General features: G+C 36.1%; 1 protein-coding gene across 1 annotated transcript in view; it reads right to left on the bottom strand.

Annotated features, from left to right (window-relative positions):
- Window positions 1-22,479, bottom strand: part of PTPRQ (protein tyrosine phosphatase receptor type Q) — a 237,221-nt gene that overhangs the window by 204,251 nt on the left and 10,491 nt on the right. The window contains exons 5-9 of the mRNA XM_061122020.1: window positions 21,716-21,915; window positions 20,392-20,641; window positions 18,167-18,295; window positions 13,905-14,051; window positions 7,833-8,005 (exon numbers count right to left, since the gene is read on the bottom strand). Of these exons, the coding sequence (XP_060978003.1) occupies window positions 7,833-8,005; window positions 13,905-14,051; window positions 18,167-18,295; window positions 20,392-20,641; window positions 21,716-21,915 (899 nt within the window). The remainder of the gene's footprint in view (window positions 1-7,832; window positions 8,006-13,904; window positions 14,052-18,166; window positions 18,296-20,391; window positions 20,642-21,715; window positions 21,916-22,479) is intronic.

Below are 22,479 nucleotides of genomic sequence, written 5' to 3'. Positions count from 1 at the left end.
TTAGTTAGGCACGTAAGAGCAAAAAGATATGAACTCTGGAATTTATTTTAAAATACACCTGCATCAACAGGAAAAATGAGAGATGGCAACAAAGACAGCATGTTGATAATTATGAAATCCAGGTGATAGGTTAATGGATACACATTATACTCTTTTTTCTTTCATTTATACCAGTTCAAAATTTTCCAAAATAAAGTATTGGGGAAAAAAAGACAATGTTTTAAGAGCTACTGTTTTTTTGTCAATTTCTTCAAGACTCACCTCCAAGAGCTTTTTTTTTTTTAAGAAGATTTTTTTTCAAAGAAGAAAATCACTCTATTCCTTCCAAATCCATGTTCTTGCACCCTCAGAATTTCTAATTAATTCATAATATAGATTTTATTTATTTATAAATTTTGGTACACCTATCTTTTAATTATTTTTTGAGTTGAGCCCAAAACAGGCTTTTAATTCCTTATGAACATAAAGCACTTAGTATTTTTTTTAAAAAAGTAGATGCTCAGAAAAATATCATGAAGGCAAGGAATTTTAAGGCTGCTTACTTATTTAACTAGTTACAAAGGCAGATCATTTGAATATTAACTTTTCTGAGAAATAAAACTGAGAAAAGATGCAAAGATATATTTAATTCTCCAAATGATATTTATAAGATAAAATTATCTAAATCTTATTTCTTTACCCAGGGAAGTATTGTGATGAAAAGCAGGGAGATATCAATAATATTTACTCCAAAAATATTATGATAAAGCACTCTGGATAAGGAACCATACTTAGAACAAACTAAAGATCTTCCACCTTCCAAGGCACACTTCAACTTTACTTCCACTGGGAAATCAGAGAAGGCATGAATCACAAACACATAATTCAGAGATGCTCTGGTATTCCAGTCAATAGTTTATGCCTGAGCCACACAGCTGTTTCCACTATCAATCAACCACCCTTTGAGAATCCAGTGTACAAAGCACTACAGAGGGTACAACAGGGCAATACAAAGAATTTCCCCTGAACTGTGATTTTGCATTAAATCTCACAATATTTTATATCAATGTCAGATACATTTTTGAGAGTTAAGCCGTAGTATCCCATCAATTAACTAAGTTAAGCATCTCTGTTGACAAATTACTGTTCCAGCCTAAGAGGTGACTGAGTAATTTTGACTATCTGAACTTCTCCCAAATACACTGGAAGGACCCTCCCTAACTATAAGTGATTTGAACTTATAAATTTGAACTGGTTTTGTAAAAATCCAAAAGGTTACTATCACCAAGTGTGAATGTTGTGACTATTTCTCACACTTTGCCTCTTTAAAACAGGGATTAGGTTTTTCAAAGGATGAAAAAGAAATAATTTTAAGAGTAAAAATGATAGGAAAGAATCAGAACTTAAGAAAGTAATGAGAAGTGGCTGAGAAATAGGAGTGGAAATGAGTGATAGAGAAGGAAATACAGGTCTATCACAACTCCCCCAAGTTTGGCCTCATTGAGTTAGTCTAGTATTCTCAACCCCAGCACTAATGACCTTCCATGTTTGAGAATTTTTTTGTTATAGGGAACTGTGCAGGGCATTGCAGGGACCAGCCTCCCTGGTCCGTACCCACTAGAGACATATTCCCTGTGGTGACAATGAAAACTTCAGAGATCACGAAATGTCTCCTGGAGAGAAAACTGCCCTCAATCGAGAACAAGTGAGTTAGGCAATGTCACAATTCATCAACATGAAATCCTTCTCATATGCTACCTAGGAATCTTTGGAATTGATATGAAAGAATTAGAAGTCTTCAGAGTTCAGTTCCTAATCCACCTGAATAAACCAACCCGATTCTACATGTAACAGTCTTCATTATAGCTAATATGATTGTATTTTCAAAAACTTTACTATATCCATCAATTTACACTTTCTGGAAGTCTGCTCAATTGATTTAATGAAAATGTTGACTTATTCTTAAGAAATGCTTCCATATTTTATTATAAACTATAACATGATTCATTCTATTTTCGACCAGTGGTGAAAAGAATTTTATAATTAGTATATGTTTGGAAGCCTTCTAACCGAAACTGTATCATTCTGCAGGGTGACAAATCCTTAAGGCTTGATTCTGTCTATGTTCCTAACGCTCAATAAAGTAAGCATCTCTAGAATTCCTATACTACTTTCAAGTCTTGTCCTCAGCCTCATTCTGGAGCCACTGGCCAAGCATTTGGCTTGCGTTCTATGTTCACCACTGACAAACATTTATATACTTGAGAAATATGTTGGATGAAAAGATGTATCTATACAAATCTCAGAAATTTGTGACACTACATAGCAAGATGTCTTTGGGGAGAAAATCCCCCAGGATTTGATCTGAAAAACAAGTACAGAAGTACAGAATGAGATCTGAGTGTGAAATTCAACTAGAGAGCAGTTAATGAACAGTGGACTTTAGGATTTTTTAAACTTTCACCTAGGTGGAATAAGTATCCCAAATAAATGAATTTTATTCTTTGCATTGATAGAAGCAGAAAATTCATGCTAAAGGAGAAAATAATTCTGCTCAATTTGGCTCTAGTCAAACTATATATGGAATATAGTGTTCAGCTGAGAAAGAGGCTCACTGATAAACTGGAAAATAAATACACAGGAGAGTAATCAATAATGTGAATGACTGATGAGAAACTGAGGATATTAAGCCTTAGGGAAACCATGACGATTATTTTCAAATGATAAAAAGTTAAATCATTGCCTATTGTTATTACTGCTGGAGACACCAACATTTAAAGCTACTTTGTGTCAAGTACAGTGATAAATATTTTTACCCATGTGATATCACTTGATTATATCCCAAAGAAAAAGATATTATCATTTCCATTTTACAGTCAGCTGTTCAAGTTCATAAAACTAGTCATAGAAGAGGTAGGACTGGAATGCATTTCCCTGGTTGCAAATCCCAGACTCTAAGCTACTCTAAGCTACCGTGTGGGTCTGGAGAGAAGAAATGGGATAAACTGGTAAACATTAGAGAACAAATACTTCAGTTCAAAACTGTTAAAGAACATGGTAGTTTCTTCTTTATGTTCCAGACCTATCATAGTGCCTGGAACTTTATAGTTACCTAAGAAATGCATGCCTGTGAGACCACAAAGAAGCATGATTTAAAGCTTATAGAAGAGGAACTGATTACATGGTTGTGGATACCCTATTGTCAGAGTTGATCAAATATTTTAGCAGAGGCTGGATCTCCAATCATTTATTAGTCATGTGATTGATTACCTTCATATATAAACTTGGAAGTTGAAATAAAAGTTCTCAAACCCTGAGATTAAATTTTCAATGTTTTTTTTTTTTTTTTATCAAATACGTGTTTAAATAGTGAGAGTAAAATCCTATACATATTTCAGCATGCTTAAATAACTCCTGTCTATTAAGAAACAAACAAGTCATGAGAGGTCACTGGAAAAAATTTCAATAAGGGTGATGATATCAGATCAAACCTAGCATAGGATGATTATGTTTTAATACTTCTTGAAAAGTGTCATCATCACAATGTATGCAGGTAGCTGATGAAGGATTTACAATGAAAATAATATTTTCCTGTCTGTAGCTTTCCAACTACAAGTCTTACTCTCTAGAAACATTTTTTTGAGATTTTGAAATCATCTTTCTTTTTAACTAAGATATAATCAACATATAACATCAAATTGCTTTCCAGTGTGCAACATAATGATTCAATATTTGTATATTTGTTGGAAGCAACACCTTTAATCATTTCTGTTTCAGTTCTTATGGTGTTACTTCTAAAATCACTAGATATTATGTTTTACTTTTCCGTGAAGGGTCACTTAGGCTTCCCTTGTGGCTTAGCAGGTAAAGAATCCACCTGCAATGTGGGAGACCTGGGTTTGATCCCTGGGTTGGGAAGATTCCCTGGAGAAGGGAAAGGCTACCCACTCCATATTTTGGCCTGGAGAATCCATGGACTGTATAGCCCATGGTGTCGCAACGAGTTACTTACTTTAGACAGTATCAATTGACTTTCTGCTACAAAAGGAAAGCATTAATTACTAAAATAGATGCATATTCATGTTCCAAGTCCATTCTTATTTTTTATTTACTTTTATAGTTTAAATGCATTAATACTTCAATCTGGATGGACTGTAACCCAGAGAGTGCAGAGCATAGCCTCTCTCATGGTCCTTCTACCATCCCTACCTCCTGCTGCTCATGCTTTTGTATAATCCCTTCCTCTTGCGTGGGAAGTGTGATTTTCATCCAACCAATGGACTGAGGGAAAGGCGATGGGATGTCACTCCCATGGTTATATTATACAGACTGTCCTTGCTAGCTTGATGAAGGGAATGCCATGTTGGGAAAGTTCTGTGGCAAGAAACTGTGGGGGACCCCAATGAGCTGGAGCTAAGGATGGTCTCTAGTCAGAGGGCCAGCAAGGATCCAGGGCCCTCAGTTCTATATTCAAAAGGAAATTAAATCTGCCAAAAATCTAAGTCAGCCAAGAAGTAGATTCTTCCCCAGTTGAGCATCCATATGAGAACACAGGAAGGTAAGACCCTTAACTGCAGCCTTATGAGACTCTCAGCAGGGAACCTACACAAGCTCTCTGGATTCCTGACCCACAGAAACTGCGAGATGATAAATGTGAATTGTTTTAAGCTTGTGGCAAACTGTTATACAATGGAAAACTAGTGTAGTAAGCTAACAAAAATAGTCCAGGCAATCCTGAGCTGGAGTGAGGACACAAAAATGGAATACAGAGGTATGAAGGTTACACTTTGAACTGGCCTTAACATTGAGTAGCTATTAAATGCTAAGTATAACCAAAGTCAGAGGTAATTCCAAGATTCCAAGCCCTCACAAAGATAATGGTGCCATTATCTAAAAAGAAAGACATCAGACATATAAAAATGCCACAAAAGCCTCCTAAATGCTTCGACAATGACTTTCAGATCAGAGATCTGTGATGTGAAATCCAAGGGGATAGGGAATTCTAAGCCTGTTATTTCATATCTGGGTTTCGATTCAGTCTCTCTTCTGACTTGCTATTGATCACTAAAACAATCAATTACCCTTACAGACTTTCTCCTTCTGTCCCATAGGAAAACTAATAGGTCCCTATCACTGTCCCAGGATTTCTATCTACCTCTACCGTCTCCTCCTTCCAATCAAGAACCAAGTCCTATTGTCTCAAAAAAGATGCTTGTTCTGTTCTGTTTTATGGGGGTAGATGAGTTTAAATGTGATGCATCCTGGCAGAACTTCACCACAAATGATTGTAATTAGGGATGCAGAGTGTCAGAAAAATCATCATGGAAAACACGGTGAAAGAGTCATGAAAGTAGGAAGCAGTGACTGAATCTGTGAGGCTGTCAAAAGGAAGTGGCTGAAGACAGAACTCTCAGGAAGGAATTAGAAAGTAGTAAAAGAGCTAGCTTTCTTAAGTATTCATTTGTCATAGTACAAGGCCAAGTTTTTTTGCAAAGTTGCAGTATATGCCAGGGGAGTGAGTACTAGGGAGAAAGTGGTTGTGTCAAAAGCTGAAGAGTTGGAGGTAAAGGAATGAATTTTGGAGGACATAGGGAAGATGAGGATGGTTAAAAACATAGATCCTCCTTATTTGACATGTAGGAGGTCACTGGCAAATTCTAACAAGACTTTAGGATTTCAAAAATTCTTAGGACACGGTATGGAGGCTATACTCTGAGAAGTTAAAGAGTGAATAGAAAATTCCTTATCCTACACCAAGGAAAAGGACCTACTAAGCCAGAGTTTTTTTCTGATATCTCCTTTACTTCTCACCATACCCTTCAATATGAGGCAGGCATATAAGCTCTACTTTAAAAATGAGGGCAGCAAGTCTCCAAAAGTTGACTTGTCAAAGGTCATGGGGTGAGGAAAAGGCAGAGACAGGACTAGGACACTAGCTCATCTGGACTTAGAGCTTCCGCCACATGTGTCTCCCCACATCAGCCTCCTGAAAGGTAAACCCAAACACCAATCACACGGGAAAGCAGAAATATCAATAAGGGCCTGATCTAATGAAGAGATACACAATCACAGAAATAAAGTAGAATGTCTCCTTTTACTGCAACTGAAGGAAGCTAATATTGTGTCCCAGTGAGGGTGAAAGGTCCAATGCCATGATTAATAATTACAACAGGTCACAGTTATTCAGGTCACCAAACTTACCATATATCAGGTGGAGTTCTAAGCTCTTCACACATTAATCCATTAAATCCTCACTAACAACTCTGTGTTACACAGACTCTTAGAGTCCCTATCTTAAAAAGGAAACAAGTTCAGAGATCAGGTCTACTCTTCCAAGGTTAAACCATCAGTAAGGGCAAAACCAAGGTTTAAACCCAGCATTCTGTCTCCTAGGTCCATGCACTTGACCTCTCTGCCGTAAAACACACTAAGCGACCAAATTAGGAATATAAACCCAGATTTGTATATACCAATGCTCATGTTATCTCTATCATGTCACAGGGACTGTGGATCATATCACAAGAAGTCTTTCCAGAATCTCTCAGTTTCAAGAGAAAAAGAGGTGTAGCATATCACTCAATAGATATCATGAGCAGAAGTGGGGGATCTGCCACACGATCCTAAAAAGTGAAGCATCTAATTTAAGGCCTTCTCAGCAGGAGCAGAGGGTTAAGTTTGTGCCCTGTGCCTGAGCTGTCGACTAAAGTATCAGAGAAAGCACAACTCAACATCTTTCACACAAGAGGAATGGAGTCCACACTGGATTAAACTATAACCCTGGGCCAGAGGTCAAACAACTTGTACTAATGAGTCCTGGTTGGCCAGAATGCATTAAGCACACAGTAAGGTAACTTTTAGATGGGTGTCAGAAATGGAGGAAGTGTGGGACTAGGAATAGAATGGACAATACACGTAGAGAAAAACAAGAGCGCAGCTAGAAGAAGTGATGATTCTGGACCAAACGCGTGGAACCTCATTGCTGAACAATCAGCAGGCAGGGCCTCCAAGTTGCCGTGTGTGCTACACTCACTGGTCTGAAATAGATGTATTTTTCGTGAGCCCCAGGAACCACCAATATTTGGATACAATCAGTCTAAAGTCTTAGAAGGATTTCCCAGGTGAACAGCTGGCTGGATGAGGTGAATGAAGACAGTGAAGGAAAAATTAGTGCTGCCTGTATTGGGCTGGCAAAAATGTTCATTTGGATTTTTCCATAGCGTCTTACAGAAAATCCTGAACAAACTTTTTGGCCAACACAACACTTTCAAATAGAAACAAAGGGGGGAAAGAAGGCTTCCAATGTGACTAAAAGCAAACACTGTCCTCTTATTTTATATTTATGATGATTTCATCTCTTTTATTTGATTTCTTTAGTCAAAAGTATATTGCTTATTTTTAAATGAGGTAGGTTTGAGAAATCTGGCTTCCTAAGACTGAGGAGGACAAAACCATTTGTCAACAGCAATTACTAAAGTTATTGTGCCTTTCTTTGGCAACTATTCCAAATTGCAAGCACAACCTTAGGAGGAGTATTTAAATCTTAACAGGAGCTTCCAAACAATTCATTAACTTTATTACCATAATAATATTCACTTATGGAAATACCTTTAGTCCTGCTTAATTGCCCAATTAACATTTTTCATATGCTGAAAAAGAATAATAGCACTAACTAATAATAAATGTCTTGAAATGAAATATGATGAGCTAGATTATCAGCATAGCTAAATTTACTTCACTTTGTACTTTGAAGCTTGTCAAATATTTTATGTTTGCATGTTGGCAAATCTCCCAAGTTATGTGGGCCTAAACCAGGTAGAAAGGGCTCAACAAAATAAGAAATTCAAGTGCAGTACCTCATCTTTTCCAATGAGCAGAGTATCTTCTAATAGCACTCTTGTCTCGGAAACTAATACTTTCACTCGATATTGGTTAATGATTCCATTTGGTTGTCGTGGTTTCTTCCAAGTAATTCTTATTTCTGTGGCTTCTACTTCTGCAACCTGCAAATCAAATACTGCACCTGGAACTAAAAAAGAGAAGAAGAGGAGGGAACTTTAAAAATACATTCTCAAATTTCTAAAAATTACTGAAGTCAGTTCATGACTGAAGACATATAAGCAATTCTATTAGAAAACAGACTAAAGCAATTTACTAATTTAGTAACAATTGGATTTGTATCAGATCCTTTAAAAACACAGATAACTATTGTTAAATTTCTATACATTGTTCTCCAAATGTACACAAGAAATAGAGTAACATGGAATAATTTTCCCAAATCCAAATCATAACGTTTGTTCAGAACAAATTAGTTTATAAAAATAACTTTCCAGGGAAAGCTGTTTATGACTGATGAATTCCCAGTAGAAATTTTGAAGGTTTTACAAAAATTAAAACATACCAAAAGATAATATGTGGAATACTCTGAATGCAATTACATGTAGCTGGTATACTTTATTAGGGAATTTTTAATTTATGTTTGAAAAATTAATTGATTTTTGTCTGTTGATTTTATAAATTATGTGAATCTCAAATTTCAGACGCCCTTATTCTTTGCAATAGTAAAAAAAAAGGAAGTAAAAACAACTGGTTTTAGATAAGGCACCAACTACTTATATTCCGGTTAGAAAGTCACGAAGTGGTGATCATTTTGTAATGTATAAAAGCATCAAATTACTAAATAAATACATAAAATAAATGTATGTATGTCAAGAGCAACTACTAGGAAACCTCCCAGTACAATAGGACTAATCAGCCAAGAAAAATTCTACCCTGGGCACTTGTCCACTTTTAGTTTATATTTCATTGTGTGATTATAAATAGCCAATTCCTCCCTCCACATTTAGCCTCCTTATCTATTAAATGGGTGTCATTAAATCCTTCCTATCACTATACAAGATTACAATAAGGAATAAGTGATTCAAAAGACTATAACATGTTGGCTGAAGAAAGAGAAAATGTGACACAAAAATACTGTTCTTCATGATTAGGATGTGGTCAAACATTAAACTTATTTCACTAAGGTAAAATATTTCACAGATTTAGCAAACTCCAGTTGGAAGAAAGACATATTAAGGGTAAAAACAAATGAAGAATGACTCTATCTTCTTTAAGATAACAGAAAGAAATTTATGTCATAACTCCCCAAAATATTATTTATAATTAATGAACCTAATCAAGTTAAACATGAAATTAGCATAATCATGTAGTATTTCATCTTAGAGATTAAGAATTGGGTTTTTCAGTCTCTATAAAGTAATCAGTACAAAAAAAACTCCTTAGATATTTTAATAAATACTTCTAAATGTTTGTTGACTAGTGAATGACTAGATAGCTGAACTCTGGGTTAGAAGCCTATTATTTGATTATTGCAGTCAAGTCTCCAGAATCCAGTATGGGTAAAATGTGTGCTCAAAATTAAGAGATAAATGTAACATGGGTACACTTATAACTTGTCAATTCTTTCAATCTCCTTTTCTAAAAACATTTCGGTGTATCTCTATACAGAAGGATAATTCTTTACCTTGATTTCCCCACAGGAATTCTAATCTGAAGGAAAAACAATTTAATCTTTGAAAGATGGAGGACGCGTTCTAAACTAGAACCCCACAACAAATGATTTATTCATTTGTCATTCAACAGACTGAGGACTCATCGTATGTTCACTGTTCTAGGCACTGAAGCATAGAGGGAGGAAAAAGACAGATAAAAAGCCTTCGCATAGGTCACCTCTTATGTAAGTTTTATTTCATTATCATACATTGTTGCTAAACTTATGTTTTTTTCATATTTATCATATTTACATCATTCAAGAGTAGAGAACCTTTCCAATTAACCACAGAGTATGAAAACAACACAGCTATTTAAATGGCAAATCTCCATTCCACCTTTCTTTGACATTTTTGGGGTTTCTATGTAGATGAAGTCTTAGTCAGTACTGCATGATATAAATCAAAGAAGAGATCTGACATTTTCCCATCTAATTTGAACACATGTAGAATCTCAATTGAATAAGCCAGTTTAATAACTACATTGATCAGAGTCATCAGATAACTAAGCCCTACTGAAATGGTCAGTACCATTTGATGCAACAAAAATTACCCACTACAGTATATTTAAATTGCACTGTCTCTTATTCTGTTAGCCAAACCTAAAAATACTAGACATTGTTTATCTTATAATTTATATTTTTCAATATAACTTAATAAGTATTGCCCCATAACACTAATGCCTAAAAATCACAATCCAAAGTTAAGTGGTTCTCTATTACCCTAAAAATGTACCCCAAACTTGTGTTAGAACAACTGTAAGGCTATCTCTTTTTTATAAAAGAAGAAAAAGCTTAGGGGATAAAAGAAATGAAGGAGACAGCATTGTATCTTGTCTTTGGAAAGACACTCGATATGTTACACCACAAATTCTTATGGGGAAACCTGAGAAGTGTGGATTAGATCAAACTCCTTTAATATTGATACCAAATTAACTAAAGAAAATCAAACACACAAGGCAATTATTCATGGTTCAGCATTAATTCTGAAGGTGTTATCTATGAGGATGACCTATGAATCATTCTCAGGTCAATACATCTATAAATTTTACTAATAAATAGGAAACAGAGTATACATATAATTGGTAAAAAAAAAAAAAAAAAAAATCCAAATGATTAGGAGTATACCTGTGGCTTATTTATGTTGATGTATGGCAAAAACCATCTCAGTTTTATAAAGTAATTATCCTCCAATTAAAAAAAAAAACTCCTAGAAAACAGTGGAGACAAATGGCATTGGGGTAAAGAAAATGCATTCAAATAAGTTTTGCCCTTATCCAGCAAGTCAAACTTCCATTGGAAGTGAAATTGGTAAAAATCTACTGAATCTGAAAATTTGAAAAATAAAAATCATGGAGAATCCTTAAAAATACAAGGTTGACAGTTTCTAAGTGATCTCCCTATAAAGGATGTTACTATAATTTGCAGAAAATAGCAAACTGAAATTACTGAGGACAAGTCTTCACTTCAATAGTCTATTTATGGGGGAGCAAAGATGGATTTCAATACTTTTTTTGCTTTTAAGACATGATGTAAACTTCCTTAAAAGATATTTGACACTAGTCATAGAGAAGTTTTAGGGGATTTTGAAGCAGCAAAATTTACTTAAGGTTTTTTTAACCCACGTAAAAATAACAAGCAAAAATCTGTTGTCAATGCTATATTCAGCAGATTGTTTCATTTTGGAATGACTACTATGATATTTTGTAACACTGGAGATTATTATAATTTTTTTAAAAACCATCTCTTTTTCATGCCTAAGTAGAAATCTGCTCAGTAAAATATTAAGGGATATGCAGAAACATTATGAAAAACACAGGGTAACTGCTTTCACAACATCATGTTGATTTTCTTTGATAGATAATAGACCATATCATTCTCAGTATTAATGAAATCAGCCCGTTATAATGTGATAACATGTATTTTCTAAACGAAATCAATTCAATATTTTTCTATGAATATCTGGAGATTTGTTAGAATCTTGATTGTTTTAAAATATATTAATTTAAAATCTGGCCCTAATTGATTCCCTAATTAGACTATTATTTTTTAAATATGAAGAAGAAAAGTGAGTAACTAATCAGAATACAAAGAACCTGTTATATTAACGAATAAAAAGAATACTAGAAAGTTAAAGTATCAATTTTAATTCAAAGTGTGTATGTTCTAATGAGTTATTTGATTGTTCTCATATAGCTTAAAGATTCCTTTATGGCAAATCTTTAATCAGTGGGACCAGGATTAATTAGTGTGTCCGAGCATACATTCATGCATTTGCCCCAGTATTTCACTGAGACCCCTTTGGCTGAACTATTCCTTGAGAACTGCACACGGAAGCAGGCAGGCAGAGGAAAGAACCAGCCATGCTTGCCCTTCCAGCAGCGAAGGCCACCTTAGTTTCCAGGGGTTTCTGAGAGCCACTTGGATGTGGTGAGCAAGTGATGAGTAATTCAGGAGGCAGTAAAACAAACCTGAGGTAAATCACTGGGTATACGGGCAAATAGAGTCATCTATTCAAAATAACTTGGCATCAAAAACAAGCCATGTGAAGTACATTGAACAATGTCCTTAAATATTCTATTTATTATTTTGTCAATTAAAAAGTAAAGACATAAAGAAAGGGAAATAAATGTTTAGTGATATCCTAAATAAAATGGAATTGTATGTGGCCGTGTATTATCTGGGCTTGCCTGGTGACTCAGACAGTAAAGAATCTGCGTGCAATTCAGGAGACTCAGGTTCAAGCCCTGGGTCAGGAAGATCCCCTGGAGAAAGGAATGGCAACCCACTCCAGTATTCTTGCCTGGGAAATCCTAAGGACACAGGAGCCTGGTGGGTTACAGTCCTTGGGGTTGCATAGAATCAGACATGACTTGACACCTAACACACACACACACATTATATTATCTAGTTCCCTGTTTTGGTCAAATGCTGTAGGCCAAGAATGATGACAATAAACCAGTTATCTTAAATTGTGGACTCAGTTTAGGAGCCCCAAAATCAGCTTGATTTAAGACTGAATTTATTTATGTACAACATGAGAATAGAAATTGGTCAGTTGGGTTGGTTGAGAAAAGACCAGATTCAAGGGCTCTAAGTCTGATAAAGGCCACGTTGCTGGCATGTTGTGTTTGGCAGGCATACATAAATCTGTCTAGATTTCTTGCAAATCCTTAAGAGCAGGTTTAGGTAGAAGTGGGAGAAATTTCAGGTCTAAGGGAGAAGACATACACGCTAAGATTCTTCTGATATAAATGCAAAAGAGAAATTTTGGTATAAAAAAAATAAAAACACTTTGCTTATGAGGATGCTTCTGTTTAATCTGTGTATTGAAACCATGTACACATTACTATTTTCATTTGAAATCAACATAAATTGTACACCCTTTCAATAGCAAAATATTCTCAAGGGTCATTCTTTGAAATGGGGGAGAAGTACAAAATTCCCTAATAGTTGCTGCCCTCTCATGGACAAACACTTGAATGATTTATCTGATGAAGGTATGCCCTACCTTGTTTGTGTGTGTATATGCATGTGCTCAAGTGCACACATGTGTGTTTAACTCACAACTTAATGAATATTAGCTATCACACAAACAAAATCTGTTTTATCAAGTGTTCGTGTGATCGTAAAAAAAAAATTGTTGAATTCTCCTAAATAAGTACAATATGTAAAGGCATTGAGCAAATTTGGTGTAGGCCCAGAAAACAGGTTTGTGAAATGGCATGGTAACATTTTTTAAACGCTACAGTTAGCCTTAGACTGTGGTATCTAACATACACAAATAACAAGTTCCTTCAGGAGAAATTTTGAAACTAATTTCAGTCTATTCTGGTAAATTTATATTATGCCCCTTCCAGGAATCCTCAATTGCTTAGAATATCCTTTTGATTATAAATAGCATCACCAACTCAACAGAAATGAATTTGAGCAAACTCCGGGAGACAGTGAAGGACAAAGAAAGTGCAGGCCATGGGGTCGCAAAGAGTTGGACGTGATTAGTGGCTGAGCAGCAACAACACCATAGGCATTGTGGATTTCTCTGAACATTACTTTGTGGAAAAACAGAATATACAATAAACAATGGGGTTTAAACCATGTTAAATGTATCTAGTCTTGAGATTTTGCCAGTAGTATTCATTGTGAAGATGCAGGCTGACACACCATGTAATGTTTGCTATAACGTTCACCTGGTCTTTGCTCCCTCTTATCATGAAGCCTGCTATGGGTTTAGTGTTCTGAGGAACACATGTTCAGAATGTACTAGGTAGTCATCTGATAAGGAAATAACATGACTTAGATAATATCAACCAAATAGTTTCTAATACAATGTTTAACTGATTCAATAAAGTTCTCGTTCACACACTAGAGATGTTCTTACCTTCTGGAGGAGTGAATACTGAAATGTTTGACTTAGGTCCAATCCCTGCACTGGTTTCAGCCGCAACATAAACATCATATGCCGTAAATGGTGTTAGATTAGTGAATGCAAACTTAAGGTCCTTAGTGCTATTATCTAAAATACGACCTACAAAAAGCAAAACATAACTGTGGATTATGTATTCTTCAAGCATGTAATCATTCTTACATTAAGTATAGAGTAATTAACTATGGTGTTGGAGAAGACTCTTGAGAGTCCCTTGGACTGCAAAGAGATCCAACCAGTCCATCCTAAAGGAGATCAGTCCTGGGTGTTCATTGGAAGGACTGATGCTGAAGCTGAAGCTGAAGCTCCAATACTTTAGCCACCTCATGCGAAGAGTTGACTCGTTGGAAAAGACCCTGATGCTGGGAGGGGTTGGGGGCAGGAGGAGAAGGGGATGACAGAGGATGAGATGGTTGGATGGCATCACCGACTCCATGGGCATGATTTTGAGTAAACTCCGGGAGTTTGTGATGGACAGGGAGGCCTGGCGTGCTGAGGTTCATGGGGTCGCAAAGAGTCGGACATGACTGAGCAACTGAACTGAACTGAATTAGTGTTAACCTATGCACTGACATTCACTATTACAATTTAAAAAGTGAATATATGTTAAACATTTAGCTTAGAATTGCACTTGTGTCAATTTAACCAAGATGGAAAAAAAACATGGAAATATTTCATGCTTAAAATTACTTTTATATTAATATAAAGCCCTATTGAGCTGTCATGTTATTTTTTGGCATATTTTAAAGGAATGCGTTAGGTTTTACCAATATAAAAACAGTGACAGTGTTTCATACTCAAGTTCAATTAAAATGCTAAATCTTCTATCTTTTATAAAAAGATATATTTAGAAATGTCCTGTAGTTTAGTTACTGAGCAAAATTTCTTAACTGGGCCATCATCAAAATTCCTTAAATCCTCAATTTCTGAATAGCTTTTTCCCCTTCTTACTGTAACAAACCTAGCTCTCCCCTGAGACCACTGCTTCTGTTCCCTGCAGGTCTTCCTCAAGGGGGGTGATAGGTTACTTTTTCCCCAGAGCCCTCCAGTGACTAGGTGGTCAGGTGTGATACATGTTCTCCTTGCTCCTCCTTGCCCTGTCTGAGAATATTCTAGCTCCCTGCTTGGAAAACTCCACAGCTTTAGCGCTCCTGCCACCAGCGCATTCACTGACTCTCATTGTTCTAGTGACCTTTGCACCCCAGCATCACTCACTCTCACTCTGGATGGTTCAGCTCCCGCTTCAGCGTCACTGTCTCCATTGCTGCCCTATGAATGGCGGTGCTGGTGGTGAGGAACCCACCTGCCGATGCAGGAGACTTAAAGAGACACAGATCCGACTCCTGGGTTGGGAAGATGCCCTGGAGAATGGCATGGCAACCCACTCCAGTGTACCTGTCTGGAGAATCCTTTGGACAGAGGAGCCTGGAGGACTACAGTCCATAGAGTTGCAAAGAGTAGGACACAGCTGAAGTGACTAAGCACGTATACACACCATATGAATTTGTGGTAATTCTTATACTCCTAGAGATCATCCTTAAACCACTCCAAGCTCTCCTTAAATAATCTAGTCCCACACTAGATCTCAGTCACTCCTTCACCATTATAACAGACATCCCTATTAGCAGTAACTGTAAATCCTCCATTATCTCAATTCCATGCAGCTGTCTCTGCTCACACTTTCTGTCTCCTGATCACTGCTCTAGAAGCCAAAACAAACTGGTCTTACCACCTACTTTTGTTCGGTTCCTCACCACGGAATGTCCACTCTTCATCCAGCCTCAGTGACACTGCCAGTAATAATCACTGCTTTACATTAAGTTGAAGGGAGTTGGAGAAAAATACAAATCCATTCTGATATCACTTTGTTCATTACCACACTTCAAATGAGCCCTAAATGGTGCTCAGCACTTAATTTCAGTAGCACACTCTCTACTTTTGTAGAGGAATATTTACATTTTTCCTTCCCAATTGATGGTACTACTTCTCATTAAACTGGAAAAACTAATCATTCAGAAGACATATGCCACATACACCCACCAACACAACCACGTATTTACAGCATCTACACCCATAGATTCTGTCTTACAAACTGTTATAATGGATAAACCATCTGGATTTTTATCTCAGACTAATCCCTACATTTTCTACCTAAACAAAGACATTTTTCCAATAATTCTTGCCTTTCTTATATCATTGACTTAGTCTTTTTTCTTTATTCCCATCAGCAAGCAAATATGCTTCATTTGTTCCCTCTGAAAGGAAAACCTGTTAACTCTGCTCACCATCCACCCCTCTACCCACTTCCATTCACTGCTTCACTTTGCGGCAAAATTCAAAAGTTGTCTATTACCCACTGCTTCAATGGTCTTCTCTTGCTCTCTCTTCAATCAGGCATTCACCCCACATACTCCATCATAACCGCTCTAGTTAAGATGGCTAATGACTTCCACGTTGCTAAAGTCAATAATGAGTAGATACATCTCGACTTTTTAGCCTCACAGATGAAAGAGTACCTTGTCAAAATTTTGGAAAATGATACCAAATAGAAGAGGTGTGTCTGGGTATCCATGTATGTCTGTGTATTGAACAGGGAGGGGAGAAAAGGACTATATTTTTAGATCTGAAAACATTTCAGAACTTTAGGAGCTTAATACTGTATATTGTCACCTTGCTTATTTAACTTATATGCACAGTACATCATGCAAAATGCTGGGCTGGATGAAGCACAAGCTGGAATCAAGATTGCTGGGAGAAATAGCAATAACCTCAGATATGCAGATGACACCACCCTTATGACAGTAAGTGAAGAGGAACTAAAGAGCCTCTTGATAAAGTGAAAGAAGAGAGTGAAAAGGCTCACTTAAAACTCAACACTAAAAAAACTAAGATCATGGCATCCAGTCCCATCACTTTATGGCAAATAGATAGGAAAACAATGGAAAAAGTGACAGACTTTATTTTCTTGGGCTCCAAAATCACTGCAGATGGTGACTGCAGCCATGAAATTAAAAGACACTTACTCCTTGGAAGAAAAGCTAAGACAGGCCCATATTGAAAAGCAACACTTTGCGAACAAAGGTCCATCTAGTCAAAGCTATGGTCTTTCCAGTAGTCATGTATGGATGTGAGAGTTGGACCATAAAGAAAGCTGAGGGCCGAAGAATTGATACCTTTGAACTGTGGTGTTGGAAAGACTCTTGAGAGTCCCTTAGACTGCAAGGAGATCCAACCATTCCATCCTAAAGGAAATCAGTCCTGAATATTCATTGGAAGGACTGATACTGAAGGTCAAGTTCCAATAGTTTGGCCACCTGATGCTGGGAAAGATTGAAGAAGAGGGGAGAAGGGGACGACAGAGGATAAGATGTTTGGATGGCATCACTGACTCAATGGACATGAGTTTGAGTAAACTCATGAGTTGGTGATGGACAGGGAGGCCTGGTGTGCTGCAGTCCATGGGGTCACAAAGAGTCAGACACAACTGAGTGACTGACCTGAACTGAAGGTACTCAGGGATGAGAAATAAAGGTTACCCATGTGATTCATATAGATTCCTAGAAATTTCAAAATGATTAATTTGGACCTTTGTATATTTTTCCATTCCTTCAAATAAATGGCAATATGTGCATTTATATTATTTCATTACTAGTTGAAAGAAATTTCTTTCATTGAATCATAGAATCTTGGATTAAGAATTATAGAGCTTACTTAACTTCCACTAGCATAGTTTCTGAAGTCCTCAAAATATCTGACAAGTAGATGTCCAGCTCTTGCTTCTTCATAAAGATGTAACCTCACTACACTATAAACTTGCTCATATTATTTTTAGAGACCTCCAATTATTTGAAATGGCTTCTTTGTTCTAAGCAGAAATCTGATTTAATATAGCTGGAGCCCATTTTTCTTCATAAACACATTTGCAATCAGAGCAAGTCAAGGTCCTCCTGATCAAATATTTGAAAAAATGTTATCTCCTCTAATGTTTCTTTTCTTGAGGGATTCTCTCATTCTTTCAGCCCTTTGTCATGAAATATGGAACATCGACAAGGCTTTACCGTCCTTATTTATGGCTTTAAACAAAAGGTTTTAAGAGTTTCAACATTGCTAAAGGTCTTTTAAAAACAGTCCGGTACTTTTTAAAAAGTTTGAAAATAGTAAAATATTTTATACATTTCTTACTCCAAAAGATAAACATAAAATTGATTAAGACCTACCTGATGGTCCATATAATTCAACTCTGTAACTAAATTTTCCTGTTACTACCGTTGGTGGGTCCCATGATATTGCAAAGGCCTTCCCTGTAATGTTGCCGGTTATACAGTTCTGTGGTGGTCCTTCAGGTACTAAAATTATTATAGAAAAAAAATGGATTAAAAGCACCTTATTAAATACATAAAATACAAAATCAGAGAAAAAATAAAATATCACACAGCAAAGCATTTTTTCAACTTAAAGAAAGAATAGGCTATAATTGAAGAATGTGAATAAAGGTGGATCATTAAACTCCTAATTTGCAACCATTACTATTTTTATTTAATGTTGTACATGACTGCATAGGGTGTTTCATTCCTATGCAGTTCTTTGTACAGTTACGTGTCCTGAAGCATATATATTAATATGCATTGCACTCAATAGCCCTGAGCATCTGGCTTGATAAACACTCTCCCTCTGTTGTACACGGGTGGAAGGGCCAAAGTAGTAACTCAACCTTAGGAATCTACCAGCAGTGGTTTTACTTTTTCTATCAACATCTGATTTGCTTCTGAGAGGAAATTTATAACCTATATTCTAATGTAATCTTGGTGACATAAAAATAATAATGATGTTTAAAAGTCTGTTTTTCATTTGTTGCTGTTCAGTCGCTCAGTCATATCTGACTCTTTGCTACCCCACGGACTGCACCACACCAGGCTTTCTTGTCCTTCACTATCTCCCGCAGTTTGCTCAAACTCATGTCCGTTGAGGTCTGTTTTTCATACATGTATCTGCTGCTGCTGCTGCTAAGTCGCTTCAGTTGTTTCCAACTCTGTGCGACCCCATAGACGGCAGCCCACTGGGATTCCGCCGTCCCTGGGATTCTCCAGGCAAGAACACTGGAGCGGGTTGCTATTTCCTTCTCCCCATACATGTATCTAATATTTTAAAAAATCTTTAATTGAAACAAAACATTCCAAATATTTTTTAAAACAAACCTGTCAACCAAATTTCACTTTGTGTGACTCTCATGAAATAATTTTTTTCTTAATAAGAAGGAGTATGGAAGAGGAAATGGTCTTATTCTGAGATTTTTATTTAAGTCAAGGTAAAAAACCTTCACACTTATGTGTAATGAAATGATAAGACTTAACACCTAAGTCATCAGAAAAAATACTACACTAGAGTGAAATTACCCTACCAGGAATAATGCCCAGCAACCTAAAAATTATCTATCATAACTGAAAGTCTGCTACTATGTATTTTGTCTTATAGTGTGTAATACAGTGACGTAACAGTATCTCAGCTGGTAAGAATCCGCCTGCAATGCAGGAGACCCCAGTTCCACTCCTGAGTCAGGAAGATCCCCTCGAGAAAGGATAGGCTACCCACTCCAGTATTCTTCAGGTTCTTTTGTGGCTCAGACAGTAAAGAATCCGCCCACAGTGTGGGAGACCTGGCTTGGTCCCTGGGTCGGGAAGATCCCCTGGAGGAGGGCATGGCAGCCCACTCCAGTATTCTTGCCTGGAGAATCCCCATGGGCAGAGGAGCCTGGTGGGCTACAGACCATGGGGTCACAGAGTCGGACACGATTGAGCGACTAAGCCCAGCACTGCCTACATAATATAATTAAATATGCAAATACTATACCTAGAAATATGTACTCTTAGAATTTAGTAGTAATAACATCTAACAATGCTCATTTAGTACTAACACCATATCCACAATGAAGATGTCTCCATTCATCACATAAAGAAACTTCAGTACAGAGAAGATACAGGTAGGTAGGCATTTTCTAACTACTGTTTTTCTCTGATACTGCATGTTAATCACAGGATATTCCTGCTACTGCAGGTGTTACCTCCACATCTGGTAACAGCAATATCAGTGAGAGAAGTCATCACCAGATGATAATGTAAAATGTAGACACACAGAGGCAATTATTAAAAATCCCTGAGATCACAGAATGATAAGAGCTGATCTTAAGAGCATGGTTATTAGCTCAACAATCTTTTTTTTCAAATCTCCTTTCTCCTTTTAGATGCTTATGTCAGTACCTTAAAAGAATATTGAAATTGAAGATGCTCCAAATGGCATGCCTATTATCCGTTATTAAGGAGAAAAAAGTTACTGAAAGAGAAGGAAGATCTTTAACAAAAAGATCTACATGAAAAAAAATTGAAAGATTATTCTATGAATAATTTAACTTTTGTTCCTACAAAAAAGTAGAAAAGAAAAACCATACCTGATTCCGGTGTTCTGACAATCGTACTATCAATATAACCTGCTTCAGTTGTAACAGCAGAAACTTCAAAAAGATACGTCGTATAAGGTCTCAAATTGGTCACTAAAAAACTGATAGGCTCTTTCCACACAGAGCTAATCTTACTCCGTGACAACGTGCTAGATGAATACGTCGTACGAGATGGAGGCGTGACTTTCCCCAGGGTTGGCGAAGGGCTGGTTGTACTCCATAAAAAAGATTCATTATTCTCCTAGTAAATAAAATAAGCATAAGTGGGAAAATAATATATCCCTTGGTAAAGATACGTGTGATTCATTTTTTGTTTATATTACAAATATTATTTTGTGCGTGTACTACTTGTTATAGCTACAGATAAATCTGCTAGATTTTAACTATACCCATTTAATATCTACAGATACATGGTTAATACCATTGTCCACAGCTTTAGAATAGAATGTGCTTATTTATACCTTAATCTTTCTTATGAACAGGATTTCATGTGACTTTGAATAAAGGTATAACTACAGCAAAATGATTAATAAAAATTGTTTAAATCCACATTAAAAGCTTAACAGCCAAAAAGATAAACTTTTCTTTTCCTTTTGTGAAATTTCAAACATACATCACTGTCTTACTATTATGATCATTTTTCCCCATAAGTATTCAAAAGGTAACACCAAAAGAACATGTGAATGTATGTTTATGTATATTAGAAATATATCTAAATTAAAAATATTTGTGACTTCCATTAACTTAAAGCATTTAAAAGAAAAGTAATTTTGTCTTTTCATCAATAGTATCACAATGATCACCAAAATTAATTTTAAAAAAGCATAATTACAGTATTTCCAAGGATTTCACATCAGTGCTTAGAGTAGTAACAAATTCTTCACTAAAGATAATATACAACAAAAACAATTTAATTCCACAAATTTAAACTTTACTATTTTGATACCTTCCTCTCCTGTCACATGGAAGGATTATCTTTTTCCCAGTGATATCCTATGCTTTCCTGCTTTAAGGCTTATAAAGTATCCTCCACCCTCACACAATCACCTACTTATTCCAAGGCCTATCACTAATGCTATGCCTATCAAGTCTTTCCAGAGCTCCCTAAGGGATTTTTTTATATCTCACTCTTGAATTCTCAAACTCTTCTCTTATTTTTACCTTGACTATAGTCAAGTGTATATAGTATGATACTATAAGCAATCAAATAGCTAATAATCACTTTGGTAAAATACATAGTATCCAGATGCTGGGAGTTTCAAGATGTAATTTACCTAAAATTTTTGAGACATAGAAAATGTTCAATGAGACTTACATTACATCCTGGCAGCTTCCCAGTCAAAATGTCCTCTACTCTGATTGAAACATCCTTCACGACTATCCCACTTCTGGCATGTTTAACACTAATCTTGAAGCTGGTAATTTTGCCATTTGGTTGCCGAGGTAAATACCAAATCAGGTTTACTGCTGAATAGTTAAAGGCCTCGACGGTGAGATTCACCACTTTTCCTGGAGCTGGGGACGTGTAAGGGATTGAAGGAGAAGAAAAATATTGTTATAAAACTTATAATGACATTTATATAATTCGAGGATGTTACAATTCTCATGTTATATAAAATTAAATATGTAATACATTGGATAAAATCTATTTGGGTAATACTTCTTAAAATATATACTTGGGTATACTTTTTAAACTGATTTTGCTTTAGATAACAAATTAGAAATTGGGCCCACAGACTTGTGTTTAGGAGGCAAATAAGCTTTTTTCAGGATTAATAGGTCAATAAATCCATCAATAAACTATTTCAAATAATTCTGAAAAATATCCAATCAATAGCTATCTGTAGTTATACAAATTTGAATAATGACTATCTTACATCTTACCATTTGATATACTTTGGAATTATGTAAATTCCTTAGATAATGAAGAAGTAGCAAATTCTTAGATAATGAAGAAGTGGCAAATTCAAACAATTATCCAACCATTTGCACAAAAATCACATTTCTGGAGTATAAGTAAATAACCAGTGTCTAATATAAAGTGGATACCACCAACTAGTTGTGATTACTATATTTTAA

Source organism: Dama dama, chromosome 3 (assembly GCF_033118175.1).
Source record: "Dama dama isolate Ldn47 chromosome 3, ASM3311817v1, whole genome shotgun sequence".
In the NCBI taxonomy this organism is placed as follows: domain Eukaryota; kingdom Metazoa; phylum Chordata; class Mammalia; order Artiodactyla; family Cervidae; genus Dama; species Dama dama.
The sequence above is the reverse complement of the archived record's forward strand: the minus strand, read 5'-3'. Positions and strand labels throughout refer to the sequence as shown.